The sequence below is a fragment of the Ixodes scapularis genome, unplaced genomic scaffold (genome assembly GCF_016920785.2).
Source record: "Ixodes scapularis isolate PalLabHiFi unplaced genomic scaffold, ASM1692078v2 PGA_scaffold6__148_contigs__length_123643588, whole genome shotgun sequence".
NCBI lineage: Eukaryota > Metazoa > Arthropoda > Arachnida > Ixodida > Ixodidae > Ixodes > Ixodes scapularis.
The window spans coordinates 98,621,343-98,641,264 of record NW_024609881.1 but is presented as its reverse complement, the minus strand read 5'-3'; the positions used below and the strand labels follow the sequence as shown (position 1 = coordinate 98,641,264).

The window sequence follows — 19,922 nt, the reverse complement described above, 5'->3', positions numbered from 1 at the left end:
TAATCGAAACATCACGTGTAACCCAATTTCAACCACGAAGATTTGCTCCATTTAACTCTTACGCACACTCAAAATCTCTTTCGTGCAACCACCTCTAGAAGATTATTTTCGGCTTGTGGTTGGCCACGATAGAATGTGCATTCCTCTTTCTGCGTCTGGTGCACGCCATGGCTCTGCCCCTACTCAAGTTCACGAAACTCTTTCTTTATACGGCTCTGGGTTGTCTCACTAATCATTCAAATAAGAGCTCGGCGTTTTGACTTCTCCTTGACCTCTCGTCTTCTGTACTCGCTCAGTTTCTTTGCGGATAAGTATTGAACAAATAATAAAGATAACAATGTAAATCAGCTTATTTGCAGCACATGCCACAACAACGATAGTGGTAGCAAACGCCTACAGCGATAGAACAATATGAGATACTTCCTATCTTCAGTCTCCCTCTCCCAGCTCCGCCCCGGCATCAGCCGTGGCTATCGGCTTGTTGTCGAAAGCAGTCTCTTTTTTGCTGAAGCGCTGTAGTTTTAGGAATATGTGAAAGTTTGCTCAGAAACAATTTCTGCATGTTTGTCATGGTTCTTTGTATTTCTCTTCTCGTGCATTTTTGTGAACATTAACTCATAAATGGTAATTTAAACATTCATATCACGTCAAAACACTTTTATTCGCAATAGAAGAGCTGCAATTAAACATGATTCGTGCTTATCCTTCCCTGTGCACACCCCACGTTCCCTTTATTTTTATAGTATGGAAATTTGTCATTCTTTCAAGTCCAACCTCCTTATTGCATAGCCTGAGTTCGATGTCGGGATAAACGCGCATGTCGATAAAATGATATCGAGGGAATAGCTTTTTTGACACGGAAAAGCATGCTGTGCAGTCCTTTCAAATGAAATTCTAGCCTCTGTTCCTAAACGTCCTGGAGACTTCCATAGAAGTTGAATTTCTTGTCCTCTTCTTTGAACAAAAATAATCTGCCACATCTTGAGTGATTCTGGGGAAACAAACCGACCTTGCCCTCAGTTTCTACGCCTCGCTACGCACAAATTCGCGAATAAAACACAAAAACACGAAAATTGCTTCGCCTACAATCTAGGTTTTATTTAGTAGCAGTTCACTCTAGCAAGAGAGGTCCGGAACGGCCTTGAAATTCGTTCAAGGCTTAGGCATGGGCTTGAGGGGCTCGATTTGGCACTCGCTCCAGGGAACGCATTCTCTGTGCCCCTTGCGGTAGAAGCCTGGAGCGCAGAAGCAGCCGCTGGCGCAGTCCATGGTGCAGGCTTCTGGCATGCCTTCCATGCCGCACTTGAGTTCGGCACAGCTGCTGCTCACGCATTCCTTGAAGACCTCTCTGGGGCCACACACCCAGGGCAAGTCGGCCGCTACTGCAAGCGATAGAACGAAAATCAAACCATGCATCTTTCTCGACACCTTAACTAGATTACAATAAAAAAAAATGACGTGAGCAAGTTTAAGATAAATTTACTTCATTGAGTACCTATTTTAGAGAGGTATGAAGGCTAATTTCTCTAGAAGCACTTTAAACGACACGTTTGTATTCAGTCAAAGGTTTTCGTTACTTGTAGTGGGTATGATATGTACAGGGTGCGACATTATGTGCTGGCCCATGCGCCGTTCAGGACTTGCAGCACATAAGCTATGCGGGGAGTCCCGCGGTTACGTCAGTATACTAAAAAAAGATGTTAGAAGGTAGTTCCACATTTTTTTATAGTTGCAATGTGGCAGTCGGTTGCATTACTTAGCATTAGCCAAGAAGCCCATGGCACTAAACGGGGCGAACTTACGTTACTCTAGTCTGAAAGAGTCACAAAAACGCTTGGCTAAATCATACAAAAATATTTAACTGAAGAAATAGTAATTCCAGAAAGCACTTGTTATGCAGGAACTCAAACTGTATTATAAACCTACAGTGGAATAAAAGCAAATGCAAGCGACTGGGGAATGACTGTGAAAGCTCAGCGAATTATATATATAAAAAAAATCATGCCAGGTAAGGTCTGAATTTGTTTGTTTTTGAATGATGGTGACTCCGTACACCCAATCTTGTGACGTCATAAAGTGGTTTTCTCCACGCCTTATATATAAAAGAGCCTTAGTGCTGAGTTCTTGTACCGAATTTACCCGAGGCCAGCGCGGGAAAAAAGTCGACACCGCATTGGGTAAAACGCTCTTTCTGCATCAAAAAAGGTTTGCATTTTCGGGTGCCGCCACTCCCTTTCAGATTAAGTACGACTGCAACTAAAGCTGTGATTCAATGGCGCCATGAAAGCTGCGACGAATGCTCATATCCTGACGGCTCTACACTCCTTTGTGCGTGTGATATACCCGGCTCAACCAATCCCGTGAACCGAAACCCCGCAGGATCCCTCCGCAATCACTGTGCGTGATTGCATTAGACGATGATAGAAAATGCGCAAAAATGATGAATGTCAACCATTTCGTCGTTTACCCTGAGACTGGGATTTTTTTTTTGAAGAGCAGAAGTAACAGAAAAAACAGACAGGTCTCAATAGAGACCGACCTGTCTGTTTTTTCTGTTACTTCTGCTCTTCAAAAAAAAAAACCCATTCTCAGGGTAAACGACGAAATGGTTGACTTCCACCAGCTAGCGTGTACTTTGACTCTTTTCTCGTTAATGATGAATGTCTCGATGATGCAGTCGTGGCACTGCTTGGTTGGCACCATAGTATCGTAGTGATGGTTGTGGTTAGATTTAGTGCATGAATAAATGATGCTACTACACGTGTTTAGTCAAGTGTTACTCAAAGTATTTACGCGTTCTTTAAGCCGAGTCAGCAACGGCTTTCTCTTCGGCAAAGCAGAAAAGGTATTCGACTATAATAAATGTAAAGGAAGAATCAGCGTCAAAGATGTCTTACTTCTTGCAGAGGCTGCAGTGGCTGCCAGAAGAACCAGAAAACCGGAGAGCAGAAGCGCCTTCATGTTTCGATGTTCGATCGCTGTTGAACAATCGTCTATAGACTTCTAACCTAATCGACGGGTTTATATATAATTTAGAGTTTCCGTTGCGATAACGAGGACAATGGTGTAAGCCTAATATAACAAAGAAGAGGTGATAGATGGGGAAAACTCAACGGAATTATCGCCTCACGTGCTCCTTAACACTTCGCCCCTTGTGACAGGTCTCCCAGATTAATTAAATGGGGTTTTCCGGCGCAAAAGCTGCCAAGGTCAAATTACGGCCGGGCGCCCCTGATAACCTGTGGTCTCACTGATGTCCTGATATAGGGTGATCAAAGCTGAGCGTCTGCGGCTTGATGGAAAAAAAAGACAACGAAATAACCTCTTGTTCTTCACATGCCTTTTTCATTTTTATTTATTTTGTGCCGGGTCACTTTAATAAGGACTGATAGTTTTGCGAACCTTTGTCGTAAAAGTTTCACAATGTCTTGTATTTTTATGGCGCAGATGTTGTCACACCAACAATCAAAATTTGATGAAAAAAAATGTGGACGATATTCCGTGTTTTTGTGGTTTTAGTATTCATAAGCTTTTGTCTTTAGGGAAAGTACATTCCACTGAACTTCCCGAAATTGTTTGCGCACAGTCCCTGGTTAGGAAACGAATATCATAAACTAAAGATCCCCGAGGTGATCAGTGATAAAAATAACGATCTTATGCGCACTGATCACTTCGCTCAAAATATTTGTTTATGTGACTGGTTTAGCAAATAAAAAAAACTTGCTTCCTTCGCGTGTAAACCCGATATAGAGTCACAAAATAGAAGCACGGAAATGTTATGTTCCATCTCTGGCGAGATTTACGTTGTGAATCTTGCGCAAGAATAATTTTCAAAATCTTCCCAATCTCGAGAATCTTGGGCAATATTTATTTTGCGAATGTTTCTCAAGATTTACGTTCAAAATCTTCCAAATTGAGCAAAATTTTGTTCAAAACCTTGCGAGTCATAGCAAGATTTATGCAGCGAGGATCGAGGTGAGTCTGGCCAAGTAAGCCAGGTGCGAATAATTTTATTGGAGGAAAGCTTATGGTTGCAACATACGTCGTCTTTTCAAGGACTTAAAAAATCATTTTTTTATGAGTTCGGTTTCCATTCAATTGTCGTCGCGTAACTTCAAGGCTATCAGGACTTAAAATTTGAAACAGGTTGAACGCGGAACTAAAAACTGTCAGCTTGCTACATTTGTGCGCTCTACTGGTTCTTGTGTATGTAACCTAATGTGGCAAACGGTTGATTTTGTTTTTCTCGTAACCTTCGTTACTTTGTGTTCATAAAAACAAGCGGCATTTTAGATTTTGGCGAGAGCTGAAAAAACGGGTTTATTTACCCGTTAATATTAACCGGGTAACCGACGAATAAAGCTATTTTGATGCTTGGCTTGAACTTCAGCTTGAATTTTTTCAGTATGGTGCATTGGACGTTGGCATAAAGTTGGTTGGTAGTACTTTAACCGAAAAAGGAAAAAAAAAACCTTTTATTTTAGCGATACATTTTTGAGCGATTATTTTTAGTTATTTTGGTTACATCTATCAATACAGTAATCACGAGCAAAGTGTGAACCGACGTACTTGCTGTATAACGACCAACGATGAATTACGTTTTTTGGAAGAAGGCAAGAGCGTTTCAAATGTCCGATGTGTTCAAACACGCTCTTCTGAAGTTTTCTACAAAAAAAATTTGAAGGGGAAAAGATTTTGATACAATTGCGTTAGCACAGCATGTCAAGTATATATATTTGTTTATATTTTTGCGCCAGTTGATGCAAGAAACATTACTTGTGTCCTTCACCGTGCAATCCCAGACTCCCTCTAAAATGCAAGAAAACAACAATACATCTAACATAACAAGATGAGATACTTTATTAATCGCATGTCCTGATGCTCCCCAAAAATATACATATATTAAATTTATTATTGCAGTTTGGCTTCGTGCAATGCTTCCGATGTCGGCGTCATGAGTGTAGAAGACCTCAGTAGCGGCGTTTGCGAACGCAGCGCCAGTCATGTTTGCGGTAGAAGCCAGGTGCCCAGAATTGGCCGTTGACGCAGTCGTTGGTGCAGACGAGGCGCTAACGGCCGTGACACTTGTGTTCAGCGCTGCTGCTGGCCACACATCTTTTTTAGTCCTCCTTTGGGACGTAGGAGCGACCCAGCCTGCAAGTATCGCACACGGGGTTTACGAACAAACTTGTGTTTACCCAGTCTCGATGGGGGCACTGTGCGAGCGGAAAAACCATGATTGCGTCAATACACCGATCTCACAGCTAGTTTCATTACGGCTCCACTGCTGCCATTCATTTTGGGAACTGAGCACGCGCCACAACCCCGCGGAGGTTCTGCGGGAGCAGGACACGGGGCGGCATGACGTGTCTCGTGAACTGCACTTTTATGAACTACAATACAGTGAACGAGAGGGTGCGTATTGCGATCAGGCGCTGACACGTGCCATGCATTACTTTAAAGCTTCGAGCGTGGAAAGGACCCGGATGTACGCCTTGGCGCTGCGGTAGCATGGGCTGGAAAGTCCAAGCGTTTCGAGGGCCTTTGGCGAGCAAGATTGGCTTGGCGGTTTGGCAGCGCAAACTGGCGTTCGTTCAGATCGTTCCCCTGTGTTTTCTCTCGCTTGTGTCAAATGAAGCGCAGTACGGAACGGACTACGGCGGCAACACCGACGACGACGACTTCAAAACGCGTAGCGCAGCAAATTCAGTGCGAATCATGCGCTACTACAGCCCAACCTTAAGTGGCGCCCTCGCGAGCCATTAGCTCAAAGTGCGGCAGCCGTGAGCGCTCTCTGAGCTCACTATGCCTCCTCTACTTCCCTTTAACTGCACAGTTGCGGCTGAGTCACGCATGCCTGGAACGTTCAGTTAGATCGGTCTCACACGTCACACCAGCGCATTCGTGAATAGGCAACGTTGTAGGTCACATCAGTTGTGGAACTCCCGAGGAGGGGGTACCCAATGAGGTAGAGGGGCTGAGAGCGACAAACTGGTGTCCCGTTCACCGGGCAAAAGGGACCCTCTCTTGGCTGCCGCCATGTTGTACAATTTTAGCCGCTGGACACGCGACCGTAACAAATCCTCAGGCTTTTTCGCAAATCTGAGCCTAGATTTGTATTGCGATCGCTGTAAAAAACGTGATAAACTAGTTTTTCAATACCCCTAGCCCTAGAGATCTGTGCCTAGCTACGATAAAACCGCAAAATACAGCACCGCGGCTAACGGCATCTAGCGAAGGCATTGCGAAGCTGCCGGAATTTTTGTCGTGAAAGCACATTTCAGAATGTAACGTTATGTTCCATAACGTATCTCGTCGGTACTGATGAAAAAGCAATTATTTGTGGGCGGTATTTCGCTGAAATCTAGACTTCAAATGATAAGGTTACGTGCCTAGTGGTCAAAAATGTGCAAAATGGCGTCGGCGAATTGGGGTCACCTCCAGCTGCCAGTTTATCACTCTAAGGACCTCAAGCTCGTTTCACTTCACTTCAGTTCACTTCAGTCCCTTCAGTTCGCCTTCCGTCGTTTAAAGCGCCATCTAAAGATTCGTTTCAAAACTGTGTTTTCCATAGATGATAGAGTATACGGTGGAACGCCATCTGGATGGTTTCTTTTAAAACGTACGAATTCCATTATAGACATATATGCTCTACGCTAAACGTTCCATTGGCGCTAGTGTCTATGCGACTTCCGAGATGGAAATCGAGGTAGACGTCAACCAGTTTGCTTTTGCGGTGCTACTGTGCATTGCTAAAGGAAAAACGAGCGTCAAATTTGTCTCTCCGTTTCAAAATAGCATGGATACCTTTTGTTATTTGTGTCTAACCTAATAGTATGCTAGCTTTATTATCATTGTGAAAGAGTAATTGCTTTAGCTATATGTAAGGTCCAGACCTTTGTTTCATTGCAGATATCTAAAAATAAACAACGACTCTAAGCAGAATAATAATCGAAAGTAATGTAGAGTGCGTTCAAAGTATGTGGGCTATGAAAGTTATTGTACTTTTATTTTTCCTATACCGGGCCAGATTATATCGGGCACATGTTCTCTGTTTTTTTTTTCTAGTTTCAAAGATATCGATAGTGCGGGTGATGTGCTGAAAGCAGAATAAGCATCTTTGCACACATTCATGAGCTGAAAGAATAAAGCAGTATTTATTTTTTGCAAATCAGTTTATAGGACGTGACTTTCAATTTATTATGCATGGATACGGAATTAGTAACACAGTCTTACTGCGCAGTTCAAGCCGTCTCTCATAGTTTTTCATATGTCCTTCGTTCGTTTGGCACGTATATCCCCCATGCTGGAAACGCCAACTTCGTGTTCACGCTACGAGTGTCTGAGAGCGCATAAATGCACCTACGAAGCCGTTCGAACACCGCTTTTAATGCTCTGAATTTTAAATAAAACTCGTAACTGACCAATTGTTTTATCTGCCTGTCTGGCAATTATTCCAGTCTACCTAGCACGTACAAGTTATTTGCGATATTTGTTGTTTTAATCAAGCGTAGATAGAAAATTAACTCGCTTTTTCCCTTGGGACTGCATTACCTGAAGTCAATTTCCGACTGGTTGCTATCTCCTTCAATTTGCCGCAGCACCGGTTCTGCCTTTTACGAAAGACCGGCGCGACGTTGCCCCTCACATCGCTTACAATATTCCACAGCGCGTTCTCTTAGACCTCACACCGTCCCAAAAACTTTGAGATTGCTGAAAGAGCCCTAAAAGAGCCTTAAACTCGAAAGTGAAGCGTCGTCGGCTCACAGCGATTGGCGGCATGCACGTAGGGGTTGATCGCGGAACGTGTGCGGAACACGACACGGAGGCGCGAGAGAATCACGAGTTGCAGAACGACTCAATCTTTGACGTCATTCCACTGACGCGGATCGCGCGGGAACTTCAAATTCGGCGTTCGGAAATTGCTCTTTTAGTTCAGAAATACAGAGTTCCCAAGTTTCGAAGTTTGAGTATAATATTCAGGCATCGTCTTCAATAGCTTTGGGGTGATAAAAATGATTTCTACTCGTCAGTACCCCTTTAAGAAACGAACGTGCCGCTCGAACTCTCTTTTGCTCGACCGGAGTCTGACCACTGGTATGGCAGGTTCCCGGACCTCGACGCCTGGCGTATGGATTATGTCGACTGTTCTTCCGGTCGCGCACGTTTTTTTTATATATAACTTTTACATATTTATATATTCTCCGCCATGATTTTTGATGACCTTGGTGAAAATATCACGTGCATCATATTCTCAGTCACCGTGAGTTGCACCGTGTTTCTCGCGACCAACGCCAGGGTAATATTTGCGGCTTCTTCCTTGCTGACCATATCCGAAATTGCGAACGTGCCCTGGAACACGGCCAGCCCGCTTTCGGCCAACGAAGCCTCCTCATTTCACAACGAATGGACGAACTCTCTTAATATACCGTTCTGTTTGGACCTAAAGCTAGCTGCTTCTCTGTCCACTGCACTCGTCGAACGCGTTCGAATGCGATAACCAAACGCCGGACTCCGGCGTTTCACGTTCTTACGTGTTCAACTAATGCAGTGGAGACAAAGGCGGCTAACCTTAGGTCTGCACTTGTTTTTTCCTATAGAAATGCACTAGAGGAAGTCAATTTTCGACTAGTGGCTGGCTGCTTCAATTTGCAACAGCACACTAGCGCCAGTTGAAGCTCTAGCGTACAGTAAAATAACTCTATGTATTCAACACTCTTAATAAAAGGGTACTGTAGTACCCTCCTTGAGGGGGTAACCAACTTGTACACAGGGCAACCCCTTTTTGAAATAACATTACCCCTTGCAACGAGGGTGCAAGCTTACCCCTGGGTTAGGGTGCAACACTGTCTTCTTTTAGAGGTAACCTTAGTTTCTTTTGGTGTTAAAAGTGGATCCTTTCAAGGTCAGCCTATACCTCCTTTAGGGGGGATCTTCAACCCTTTTGGAGAGGTAAGACGACATAATTGAGTTCACTGCTTTTACCCTTTTTGAAGGGAACTATTATCCACTTTGGGGTAAATGTACGCGATGAGGAAAACAGCTCAGAGAACGCGGACTACGAAGAACAAACATGACAGGACAGTGCTGTCCTGTCGTGTTTGTTCTTCGTAGTCCGCGCTCCAGCTGTTTTCCCCATCATGTATAACAGCAACCAACTGGCCCAGTTCACCACCTTATTACAAGTTAAACGTACACTTGATAGAATCACTTTTACCCCATAAAGAAAGGTACTATGGCCCTTTGTGGGTGTGATAGTACATGCCTCAAGGGTGAGCCTTATAATAAATGAAAACCGCCTAGTTATGAAAGCAAAATGACAATGTTTTATTGTGGATTTCACAAAAAATGGCAGAAAACTCAATGGCATGACTAGACATCTTATAAAAGTTCTAAGATGAAGCCACTAAGCGCAATAAAAGCATTTGGAACAACAATTTCGGGGCTCTAGTTCGCGAAAGTCAATAAAATTCTCACAAAAATGCATAAACAATCAATGTCTACCCGGAAAATAACAGTGACTGCTTGAAACACTGCTTGGAATAGCGAAGCTTCACCGGGGTGAACTCCAATGACTGAGTCTCGTACAAACCAGAATCAAAATGAATGCACTGTGATATAACATAGATTCTGCATCTCACATATTGCAAACAGCGATACAAACAAAGACACGACTAGCAATGACTAGTGCGTTGCAACTCGAGGACTGCAGTACACTATGCCTGTCCTATCCACAGTAGTGGAATGAACGCTGGAGTAGAGGAAAGCAGACTCCGGGATTTGTTCTTCTCATGTGTAAAGAAAAAAGGGCTCGTATCTCCTGCTGCTAATGAGCTGCAACTAACTACCGCGAGGGCCAAAGGGATGTAACGCACTTCAAATGAATCGCAAAAATTGGTTTTTACACTCTTGTTTTTAAACCCTTCAAGCCATCAAAAACTATATTGTATTTAAATCTTGCGAGAACAAATCACTGTAAACATGGAACCACAGCCCTGAAATGCTTTCAGACACCGAGTATGAAGTAGACTGAAATAACATAAGTATGCCAAGGCTGCACAATTCAAAATGCTGCGATGTTGGAAATTACAAAAATGTAAATATAATGCAATATCATTGACCTTCTGTAACTTCCAGAATAAACCATCCTGCCTTATGTCAGTCAAAAAAAAAAAAAACATTAAACAAACGACATAAAAACATTTCCTAAACCTACACAAAAGGACACTAAAAAAAAAAACACTTTTGGCATTTCTTTTAGGTTTGAAAGCGATGTGTTGCATGTGTCTCCATGTTCGAGCGTTTCAGATCAATTAAGTACTCTAGTGCAATGAATCTTCGCCTGAACTGGTGATGGTACTCGTAGTTAAAGATGAAAGAGAGTCAAAATGCAACCAGGACTCCCCCAGCAGACGATGCGGCTTCGAGGTCTCCCTCCACTTCCACATAGCTGGGCGCCTCAGGATTAATTAGGCTTGATCTGACAGCCACCGGGTAGATTACACTGCCTACCTGGAACCAAAAAAAAGTGAAAATCATGTGATATGAAATTGAAACCTATCATCCCCAATTTAAAGAAACTGGGAAAAAATATTAGATTTTTCTAAGACGCATATGGAACATTCTATGGGCCACTGATTCCAGCATTATAAAACATCAACCACAGTTACCAGACGTGACCAGTTTAACTGTTGACTAACCACCATTGACTAAAATTATGACATGGCGGGTGGTAATCGCAGATTAGTAAGCACTTTGTATTCGCCGGTCATGTTTAAATTTGTCACCCCGATATACTTGGGTGACTAACAAATCTTTGTCAAAGGGGCACAACTATTTTAGCAGGTTGGTATATACAAGCGCTGATTGTTGGGGGAGTTGGTATTGTACGTGAAAAAACATAATTGCGCTTTAAGACAAGGACAGAGGAAGAACATAAACCACAGAGCGCTACACCACATTAGCTACTCAGCACCACAGTAGACTCCCATGACCACCAACCCTAACTGCCGAACTTCGGCAAATATGCAAATATTTTTGCTGAAGTACTCTGCCACATTAAAATTGAATGTATTTTTTATTTAGACATGAAAAGGACAGCACACAATGACAGAAAGACAGAAAAAAAAACACACGGAAAAACGCACACTCAAGCGCCTTGTGTGTCTTACTTTAATTTATTTACTCAAAGTATACGCTCAATTTTCTCTCGAAAATGAACGAACGCTACACACACAAATAAAAGATAAAAATCAAGAACCTCATTTCAAGTGCCCAATTGCGAACAAGAACATCAAATAACATATCTGACTATGCTTACCTGCAGTTGCGTCCAAGGTAGCAGGCATCCAGTACCCTCGACGAATTCACCCTACAACGTTGACGCAGGAGGAAAGAAATATATTCAATCAACTTAAAATAATGCAAACTTGAGCCATCTGACTCGCCTACTGAATGATCAGACTTTTAAAAATGCCTGATCACACGCACAAAAAAAATAGAATGCCGAAGACAACAATATACTTGCTAGTCTCTCTGCCGGCAATGACTTAATGACCTTATTCCGGAATATACTACTATTCATGTTTGCGAACCACAGGAATAATTTCTAACTGCCGAATGTGGTACCTCGGCAAATACGTACTTTTTTTGCCGAAGTAATTTGTCAGATTACAATTGAATGCATATTTTATTTTGACATGAGAAGAACAGCACACAAGGAAGAAAACACAAAAAAGAACACAAAAAAAGGCACACTCAAGCGCCTTGTGTGTCTTACTCCAATTTGTTTGCTCCAAGTATACACTCCATTTTCTCTCGGAAATGAACAAACAGCATACACACATAATAAACATAAAGATGAAGAGCCCCATTTCAAGTGCACAAATGGGATCAAGAAAATTGAAATAAAATATCGGATTACGCTTGCCTGCAGTAAACAGTGTTAAGAACTCTCACGAGGTGCGTCCAAGGTAGCAGGCATCCAGTGCCCTTGACGAAATCACCCTACAACGTTGCCGCAGGACGAATGCAATATATTCAATCAAGTTCAAATAATGCAAACTTGCAAACTTGAGCCATATCTAACTCGCCTACTGAATGATCAGACTTTTAGAAATGCCTGATCACAGGCAACGAAAATGCCAAGCTGGTCTCGCCTTCGGTAACAACTTCATGACCTTATTCTGTAATATACTACTATTAATGTTTGTGAAGCGCACGAATAATTAGCTGAGTCATTTACATTCGGTATTTCAAGGTGACATGGCATTTTACAAAACTATTTAATAAACCTCGTTTATTCAGGCTCTGGCAGTGTTAAACACTGAGTTTTACAAATATCAACGACGTTGAGAATTAATCGCGCCGGTTTGCCGGTGCCTCCAATGAATGCCTGATCGACTACCGCTCTGCGAAAAAAAAGAAAAGAAAACCACCACCCTATGAGATTTTCGAATATTTGATCAGATCCTCAATTTAACGTCCGACGCGACACACCAACGGCCCTAAAAAGAAAAAATCTCCTACCCCTCACGCCTCAAACGTAGGTGACCCCCGATTCAAAAGGCGTCTTGTCGCCCGGCTCCAGGCTCGCAGGGCCGCCGCTCTCCCCCTTCCTCCACCCGCACACACACACACCGGGAAAAGCTCCTGGCTACGCCACTGGTTAGCGTATGTCAACCTTCTAAATATGCGCTAGCACAAGCGACAGTCATTTCTGTTCTTGCTCGTTATGAACTTCGATGGTATAAACCGTGTCTGCGTTCACCCCACACACAAACTTTATCGAACGCTGGACGCCTTCAAACGTGCAAACATGTCCGCCAGCCCTTTGTCTAAGGAAGACGGGGGTCACCTTCCCGGGGCGGTCATAACCGACGCCAACTGCCGTGCACACAGAGCATTTCCTTACCTACATATGGTGCACACGACTGGGATCTTCGACTGAAGTCAATGCAGCGCTCTCGGTGACTTCGTAAGAAGAGACTGAGCCCAACAGGAGAATAAAGAACGTTTCTGCGCTGGAACGCTTCCGTCGAAAGTTCGAGAAGAAAGACCGTTATGACCGGAGCGGAGCGTCGGCGGGGAGCGCGACGGCAACGGGCAGGCGCTCCCCCACGCATGCGCGAAGAATGACGTGTTATACGAGGAGACCAATTAGCGAACTCGTTTGCGCCTTCCCTCAGCCAATCGCAGCGCCCAGGCTCTGGCAGCGCCCAAACAGGTGCACCCCCTGGGAGGTAATACTTACCTCGTTGCTGCTCCTTCGCGGCGAACTTCACCTTAGAGCAACGCAGTCTTAGTGTATGCTGCGCCTGAGGCGGTAACTAGTGGAGCGCTTTCCCCCTGGCCGGAAGGAGGGTGGTAAAGGCGGTCTGTTACCTCCTTTTGGTCCCTTTTTGTCTAAGAGTGTATAGAATACCATGCAGTTACCATGGCAGCTGTCCGGCACGTCGAACGACGTGAGGCGAGTCCTGGGGGAAAAACAGGTGGGGGGTATTGCCCGTGCAAGCAGTGTCCATGAGCAGTTTTCTAATTGCACTAATTTAACAATGTTGGTATAGGCAACTGCAAGGTGAGAGTACAATAATTTGAGCGGTTTTAAGCGTTCGTGAAGTTGAAAGTTAGGGCAGGTTTCACAGATTGGAGTTCGAGTTTGATCGGCCGCCGTCTCGGAACCTCTTAACAGCGCTTACGACGAAAAATTGTACTGGCACATCTGCGCTCAGTCAATTATGGAACACTTATCGATTTTTGTGTAGGTTGACTGAAGACTTCGTAAAATTACAGATAACATGTGCGCACTACTTACGAGAAAGTGTCGCTCGTAACATGATCCGAATTACTTGAAGCCCGTGGTGAATAATAGACGGGTAAATGATTAGAAAGCTATACACAGTGCCAGGGCTAGCCGCTAGATGGCACCTGTTTGTTATCTCCTCGCAATGAGTAGTAGGATAGCTTTAGTAAAATGTAAGCGTTCGTTATAATATCAAGAAAAACATAATCAATAGGGCGTTACGTGTGGCTTCGTGATGAGGCGTGGTTAAGCTGTGTTGGCATTTAACGCTTGCTATTCTCGAGCCATGTCGCTTTCCAACATCCATGTAAACCTCCTGCTTTGACTATTTACAACGTTTCAGGAACATACTTTTGCATGTAAATAAATTTAGTTTTAGTGGCACAAATTGAAACTAACTATGCATTTTCTTGGAGACCACTTTCCTAAATTTGTTCATGTTTTTGTTTGTTGTTTGGTGATTAATTTGCGTTTGTTAGGATATCGATCGCTTATGTATCAGCCGCTACTTTTGACACGTAGGATAATTAAAAAGAGATAAAAACTCTATTTCTTTCCTAGAGCAAGCGATGACCCAATAAGAAGCAGAAGAAAGGCTGTGGCGAGAAGGACCCTCATGAGTGTGAAGTGCTCGAGCTTTTGTACACCCTCTTGAGATGCCTCCTAGAGGGAAATGTTCCTTATACAGAGCGAGAATCCAGATAACATGGACGATGTACTTTTGTCCTCAATATCCTGATTACTTGTCAATGCCAGATAAGGTCACGGAGTTGGCGTATCATGCACGGTTCACCATTTTGTTTTTATCTAAGGCGTATAGTTTGCTATTCTCGATGTTGTTTCTAAAACCTACGCAATGAGCACGGACGTTTCTCACGGAAGCCGTCGTTCTGTTTGTTATGGACCCCTGACGACCAGGAGTCAACGTCGACTACTGATCGTGCTGATGAAATGTAGCTTGGCTCTTTTGCGTTATCTAGAGTGTATCAATCAAAATCGCAATATCCGCGTTGGTTTAGCGCTTCTAGAGCATAATACAAGATTAGTTACTGGTACGTTTTAGCAGATCGCGTTTTTGTCAATCGGTATTTTCACCGGGAGCTCGTGCCTCCCATCCGAAGCGTCGTTTGAATCACGTGCCTGGAGCCTTATTTCTCCAACGAAAACGATTTTATAAAAAATCGGTAACGTGTCAGCGGGAGCTACTCTAAATAATATTTTGTTAGAAAGCCTAGTACCATCCGCGAAATAACAATGTGTTCATTTGGTGATCTAAGCCAGTCTCTGTGGAAGAACCCTTCCCCTCCCCCTTTTGAACAAAGAGGTTCACGCGAGCGCCGAAAAGCTATCGTGACGCTCTCATGGGTTTTATTAAGTAAGCGGAGGCACGTCTCAAGGCCCTAACCATCCGTTGAACTAACCTGCCAGTACAAAAAATATTTCAGCCAGTCTCTAGAAATCTTAACCACATTTCAAACGAACCTTTTCGCTCCCTATCCAGTCCTGTCGTATCGATAATTTTCAATAGTTGCTTTTTACTTTCAACAAAAGTTAATAAAGTGCGGACGATAGATGTGCTTCAAAATTTCTCTCGAACGAGGCGAGAGATAGAATTATGAGATGCGAAACGGAGAAGCGACATCACACCCACTTGGAACCTCCTTGCGGAGGTTCCTACTTTCGATTGTGTAACGGCGAAATTGCGGGATAAAAAATAACAATATTTTGCCCTCCCCCCTCAAAAAAAAAAAAAAAAAGGAAACGTAATTTTGGGTTTTCTGATGCTTTTTTTAATCTTTATATTTGATATAAAAAATAACTAGTGCCGGTAATGATCGCGAAATTAGTATAATATGAATTTAAAAACCCCCAGGCATCCCAAAACGACATGAATTTGAGCCAGTGTTCTCTGCGTGGTTCTTCAAGTTGTGAAGTCGGCCGTCATCACATTTACGATGACAGGTATGCCTAGCCGTATTCTGTTCATCGCAATCTTCTGTAGCTTTAATGCCTCACAAAGATTTGTTAACAAAATGCTATTTCCCACACAGTTCAAATGTATGGCTACACATCTATGGTAAAAGTTGAAAGCGCGTTTTGTTTTTACGTAATTATTGAGAATCTTCATAGATTGTGCACTAGAAGTTTTGTTCTTTATTTCGTCCTCTCACAACCAAATGTTGCATAGCCCTTTAAATAATTATAGTTTCTTTCAATACTTTATAGTTGGAGATTTCAGTTGAGCAACCTTTATAACCCCATAAAAATACTTGCAAGAACAAAGCAGCATTTTTTTTCCTTGGTCCTCATTCAAATGATTGTCTTTCAATGTAGGGTGTATGTGGTGCAGGCAACACTACTTAATTGCTAGGGTTATCAGTGCTCCGTGGCGTGTGTATTTCCAATGTCTGCGTACCTGCAGAAAGCAAGTGCCAAGTGAATGTTTTACGCAATTATTATAACAAAAACAAAATTATGTTAAGATCTTTCAACAAAACAATAAAATTTTATACAAAGGAAATACAAACCTTGTTAGTATCTTCATCTCTTTCCTATAAAATATCTATTCATTTTTTCTCCCATTTCTATAAACCAAGTTCTATGGGAAGTCTGAAAAAAAAAGCGATCAAGATGCTATTGACAGTCGAAGCCATTGACGCCAGGCGTCAAGGGCTTCGAATGTGCCGTCCGAGCGGTGAGACTCCGTTCGACCAAAACAGAGTTTGCGCGGCACATTCGTTTCTTAATTTCTTTATTTTTTCCCATCTTCATAATCAGAACATTACGCGTAACACAATTTCAACCACGAAGATTCGCTACATTTAACTCTTACGCACTCACTAAATGCGTTTAACGCTACCACAGCTAGAAGATTATTTTCGGCTCCTGGTTGGCCACAATCGAATGTCAATCCCTCCTTCTGCGTCGAGTGCACGCCTCTGCTCTGGTCGCCACTCCCGGTCACCAAACTCTCTCCAGATACGGCTCTGGGTGTGCGGACAAACCAGTCAAATAAGAGCACGGCGTTCTGACGTCCACGCGAGCTCTCGTCTTCTCCTCCCCCCAGTTGCTCGGAGCATGGGTGTTGAACGAATGATAAAGAGAACAATGGAAATTCAAATTGTTCGCTGAACATTCCACCACAAAGATAGCGGTTAGCAAACGGGTACTAGAATAAAGAATGCATTATAGGGTATTTCCTATCTTCAGTCTCCCCATGTCTGGTCCGCACCGACGTCAGCCGTGGCTATCTGTTTGTTGACGAAAACATTCTCTTTTTTTTTCTGAAACGCTTTGTTTTAAGCAGGGACTCAAACCGAAAAAAAATTACGTTTCGGTTACGGTTACGGTTACCGCTTCCTGTTTATATTGGTTTCGTTTCGGGTTTTTACGGCTGTAATTTTTATGGTTCCGTTTATCAATTACACGTTCAGTAATTACAGTAATTTGCTTTATTAAAATGCTAAATAGCCGTATTGTAACAGATATTCAATAGCGTAACATACAAAATAACAGAAAATCAAGAACGGTGTAGTCTTCTAATTGGTCAGAAGTTGCGCACATTTCTAGCTCAAACAGTTGTTGGTTTTATCTATGCGCATTATATAACTTGATACCGAAGCATACACGTTACCCCCGCTACTCGGGGATCATCGCATTCTTTATAATAAAAACAACCATCACTACTATGTTGTTCGGCAGCGCTTGTAAACAACCCAGAGAAAGTTCCCACTGGGTGCCGGAAGAACCACACGTACCTTCTCGTCGCCATAGTTTATTCAAACCTAAGATATGCAAAAGAGGCTTCGCCCACACTGAAGGAAGAAGCAGAACTATAGTCATCCCCTAGCAAAATACTGCTAGGCGGAATGAAGTAATAAAATTGAGTGCTGGGCTAGTTGGTGAAGATCAAACATAATGTAAATTCAATAGCACAAACAATGAAGGCTAAGGAGAGGAACGAACAACACAGAAAGGTGTAACAATATGTCCTGTGTTCTTTGTTCCTTTCCCTAATCTCCGTAGTTGCTCTCTGTTATACCCGCGTCGTGTTAGCTAATTCCAAGCAAATGAATCTGGTTATAGAAGTGCACGTTTCTCCGTTTCTCCCTGTCCGATTTTGTGATGCTAGAAAAAATTGCGCATTTATATACTAACGCCATTTGTCTAGGGGTTTGGAGGTGGAGTCTCTCCTAGAGATATGTTGCAACAAGGGGTATCGCGAACTTTCGTCGAACCAGATTTTTTCGTTTAAACTCGAAGTTTGACTGGTTCCACGATCCTTCGACTTTAAACCAGGTTCTACAAGGTTCGACTTTGTGGGCAATGTGATTAGCCTTTGATACAAGCATGCCTAGGTTTAGAGAAAATGTTTGTACGGAATAGGTTGTTTTATTTGATAAATATTGAAAATCAACGAAACATATTTCTAGTAACTTAAAAGTTAATAAAATAATTTATTATTGCCATATTACCAAAACGACCAAACTGCTTTGCCCTTACTAAAAGTAGAATGTTTGACTTGATCATTCGGTCATCACCGTCCAATACAAAGCCGACTGAACCAGCCCTTCGCGTATGCGAATAATATTCGAACCCTAGCCGAACTTTCTTGAACTTTCCAATAAACGTTCGAAAAAGTCGAACCTGGTCTAACTTAAACTTCAACCGGTTCGTGGAAATCGTCAAACCGCACCAACAGCACTTTCTCAGCTGATAGCCAAAATATTTTATAAAAACAAAAGACCAAAAAACTTTTCCTTCAAAGTTTTGAATTTTAAAGTTACGCCGGCCGCGAGAGTTGCAAGAGGGGACTCTCCACTGGCAACAAAGAAATATCCCTGCTGTTCCCTAGCCGCGTACGTCACCGGCGGCAGGAGTACGAGCTACCAGGGCAGTCGCGAAGTGGCTTTCCGGGCGCAGCGATCGAGATCATTTTTTCGTAGCTTCTAGGCTGAAATAGCCATTGCAATGGATAGCCATGGGTAGCATAGCAATGGGTAGATTGTAAAACCAGTGCCAGAAAAAAAATTTTTTTTTCCTTGTTTTCATGGGAGCAAAATAAAAGCGCTCTCCGGCAGCGATAGAGGCCAGCAACGTCAAATGGCTTTTGCGCGAGCTGTGTGCCGAGAGAACTAGTGTCAGGTGAAACATTCTCAGTTATGATCGGAGTACTTTATTGCGGCGTGCTGCGAGTTGAGTATCCTTCTGCAGTTGAAACAGCTCCAAGAGCGGCAAGCGCAGAGTCAAGCCGGCCGTGACTACTACGGCATCCGTCCAAAGAGGAGCGCTAATAAGATCGAGAAAAGTAGTGTACATTCTAGCACTATAGTCGACACATTGGGCAGTCGCATTTGTTAAACATCATATCCGTTTTGGATATCCAATCTAGCTCGGGCTGCTCTCGGAGTTTTCTCACGCGGCCGATCTGTAGATGAGAAGTGAGACGTCTAAACAAAGTTCAAGTCGGAGTTTAGACGTGACTTTTGGAACATTGGTATTCGTGTCTGGTATTACAGAGATCAATGAAGAACTTGTTGAGTTCCGTTAAAATAAAATAGAAGCGTTGCCTGGTTTGTCAAATGATTGGTGTTCAATATTTTCTCGCAGGAGAGGAGGTGAAAACGTTTTTATTTTCTTCTATTACGGATAAATGTTATATGGGGATAAAACGATTTTAAAGCCATCAAAATATCAATGTCGTTGAGGGGAGAGGTATGTAAATTTACAGCTGATGGAAACTGCGCAAAACAAACACTTGATTTAAAAATAGTTATAAAGAATCGCTTCCTTTCCATGCGCACTCGTGGTTCGCTGATTGAACGCGTTGCATTATGCTCTGACAGTAAAAAGAATGGGAAATATGGGTAAACATTTTTCTTTGAGCTACCTTTATTAACTGATCTGGAATTTAAATTTTTATGATGCATTTCAGTACTTTATGCACTATTTTATCTTCGAGATAGTGTATTTGTGTTGTGTAATTTATATGCCATTGTCTGCACCTTGATGTCTTGCCTGGTGGTTGGGGATTTCTTTACATTGTCATTTTAGCACGATCTTCATGAACCTGCCATCTGGCCTACACAACAGCGCTTTATTTTATTGGATAGATTTCATC

General features: G+C 42.8%; 1 protein-coding gene across 1 annotated transcript in view; it reads right to left on the bottom strand.

Annotated features, from left to right (window-relative positions):
* Positions 1-1,023: 1,023 nt before the first annotated feature.
* LOC115309614 overlaps positions 1,024-19,922 on the bottom strand; it is a 31,851-nt gene continuing 12,952 nt past the window's right edge. The window contains 2 exon segments of the mRNA XM_040221289.1: positions 1,024-1,382; positions 2,898-3,003. Of these exon segments, the coding sequence (XP_040077223.1) occupies positions 1,024-1,382; positions 2,898-3,003 (465 nt within the window).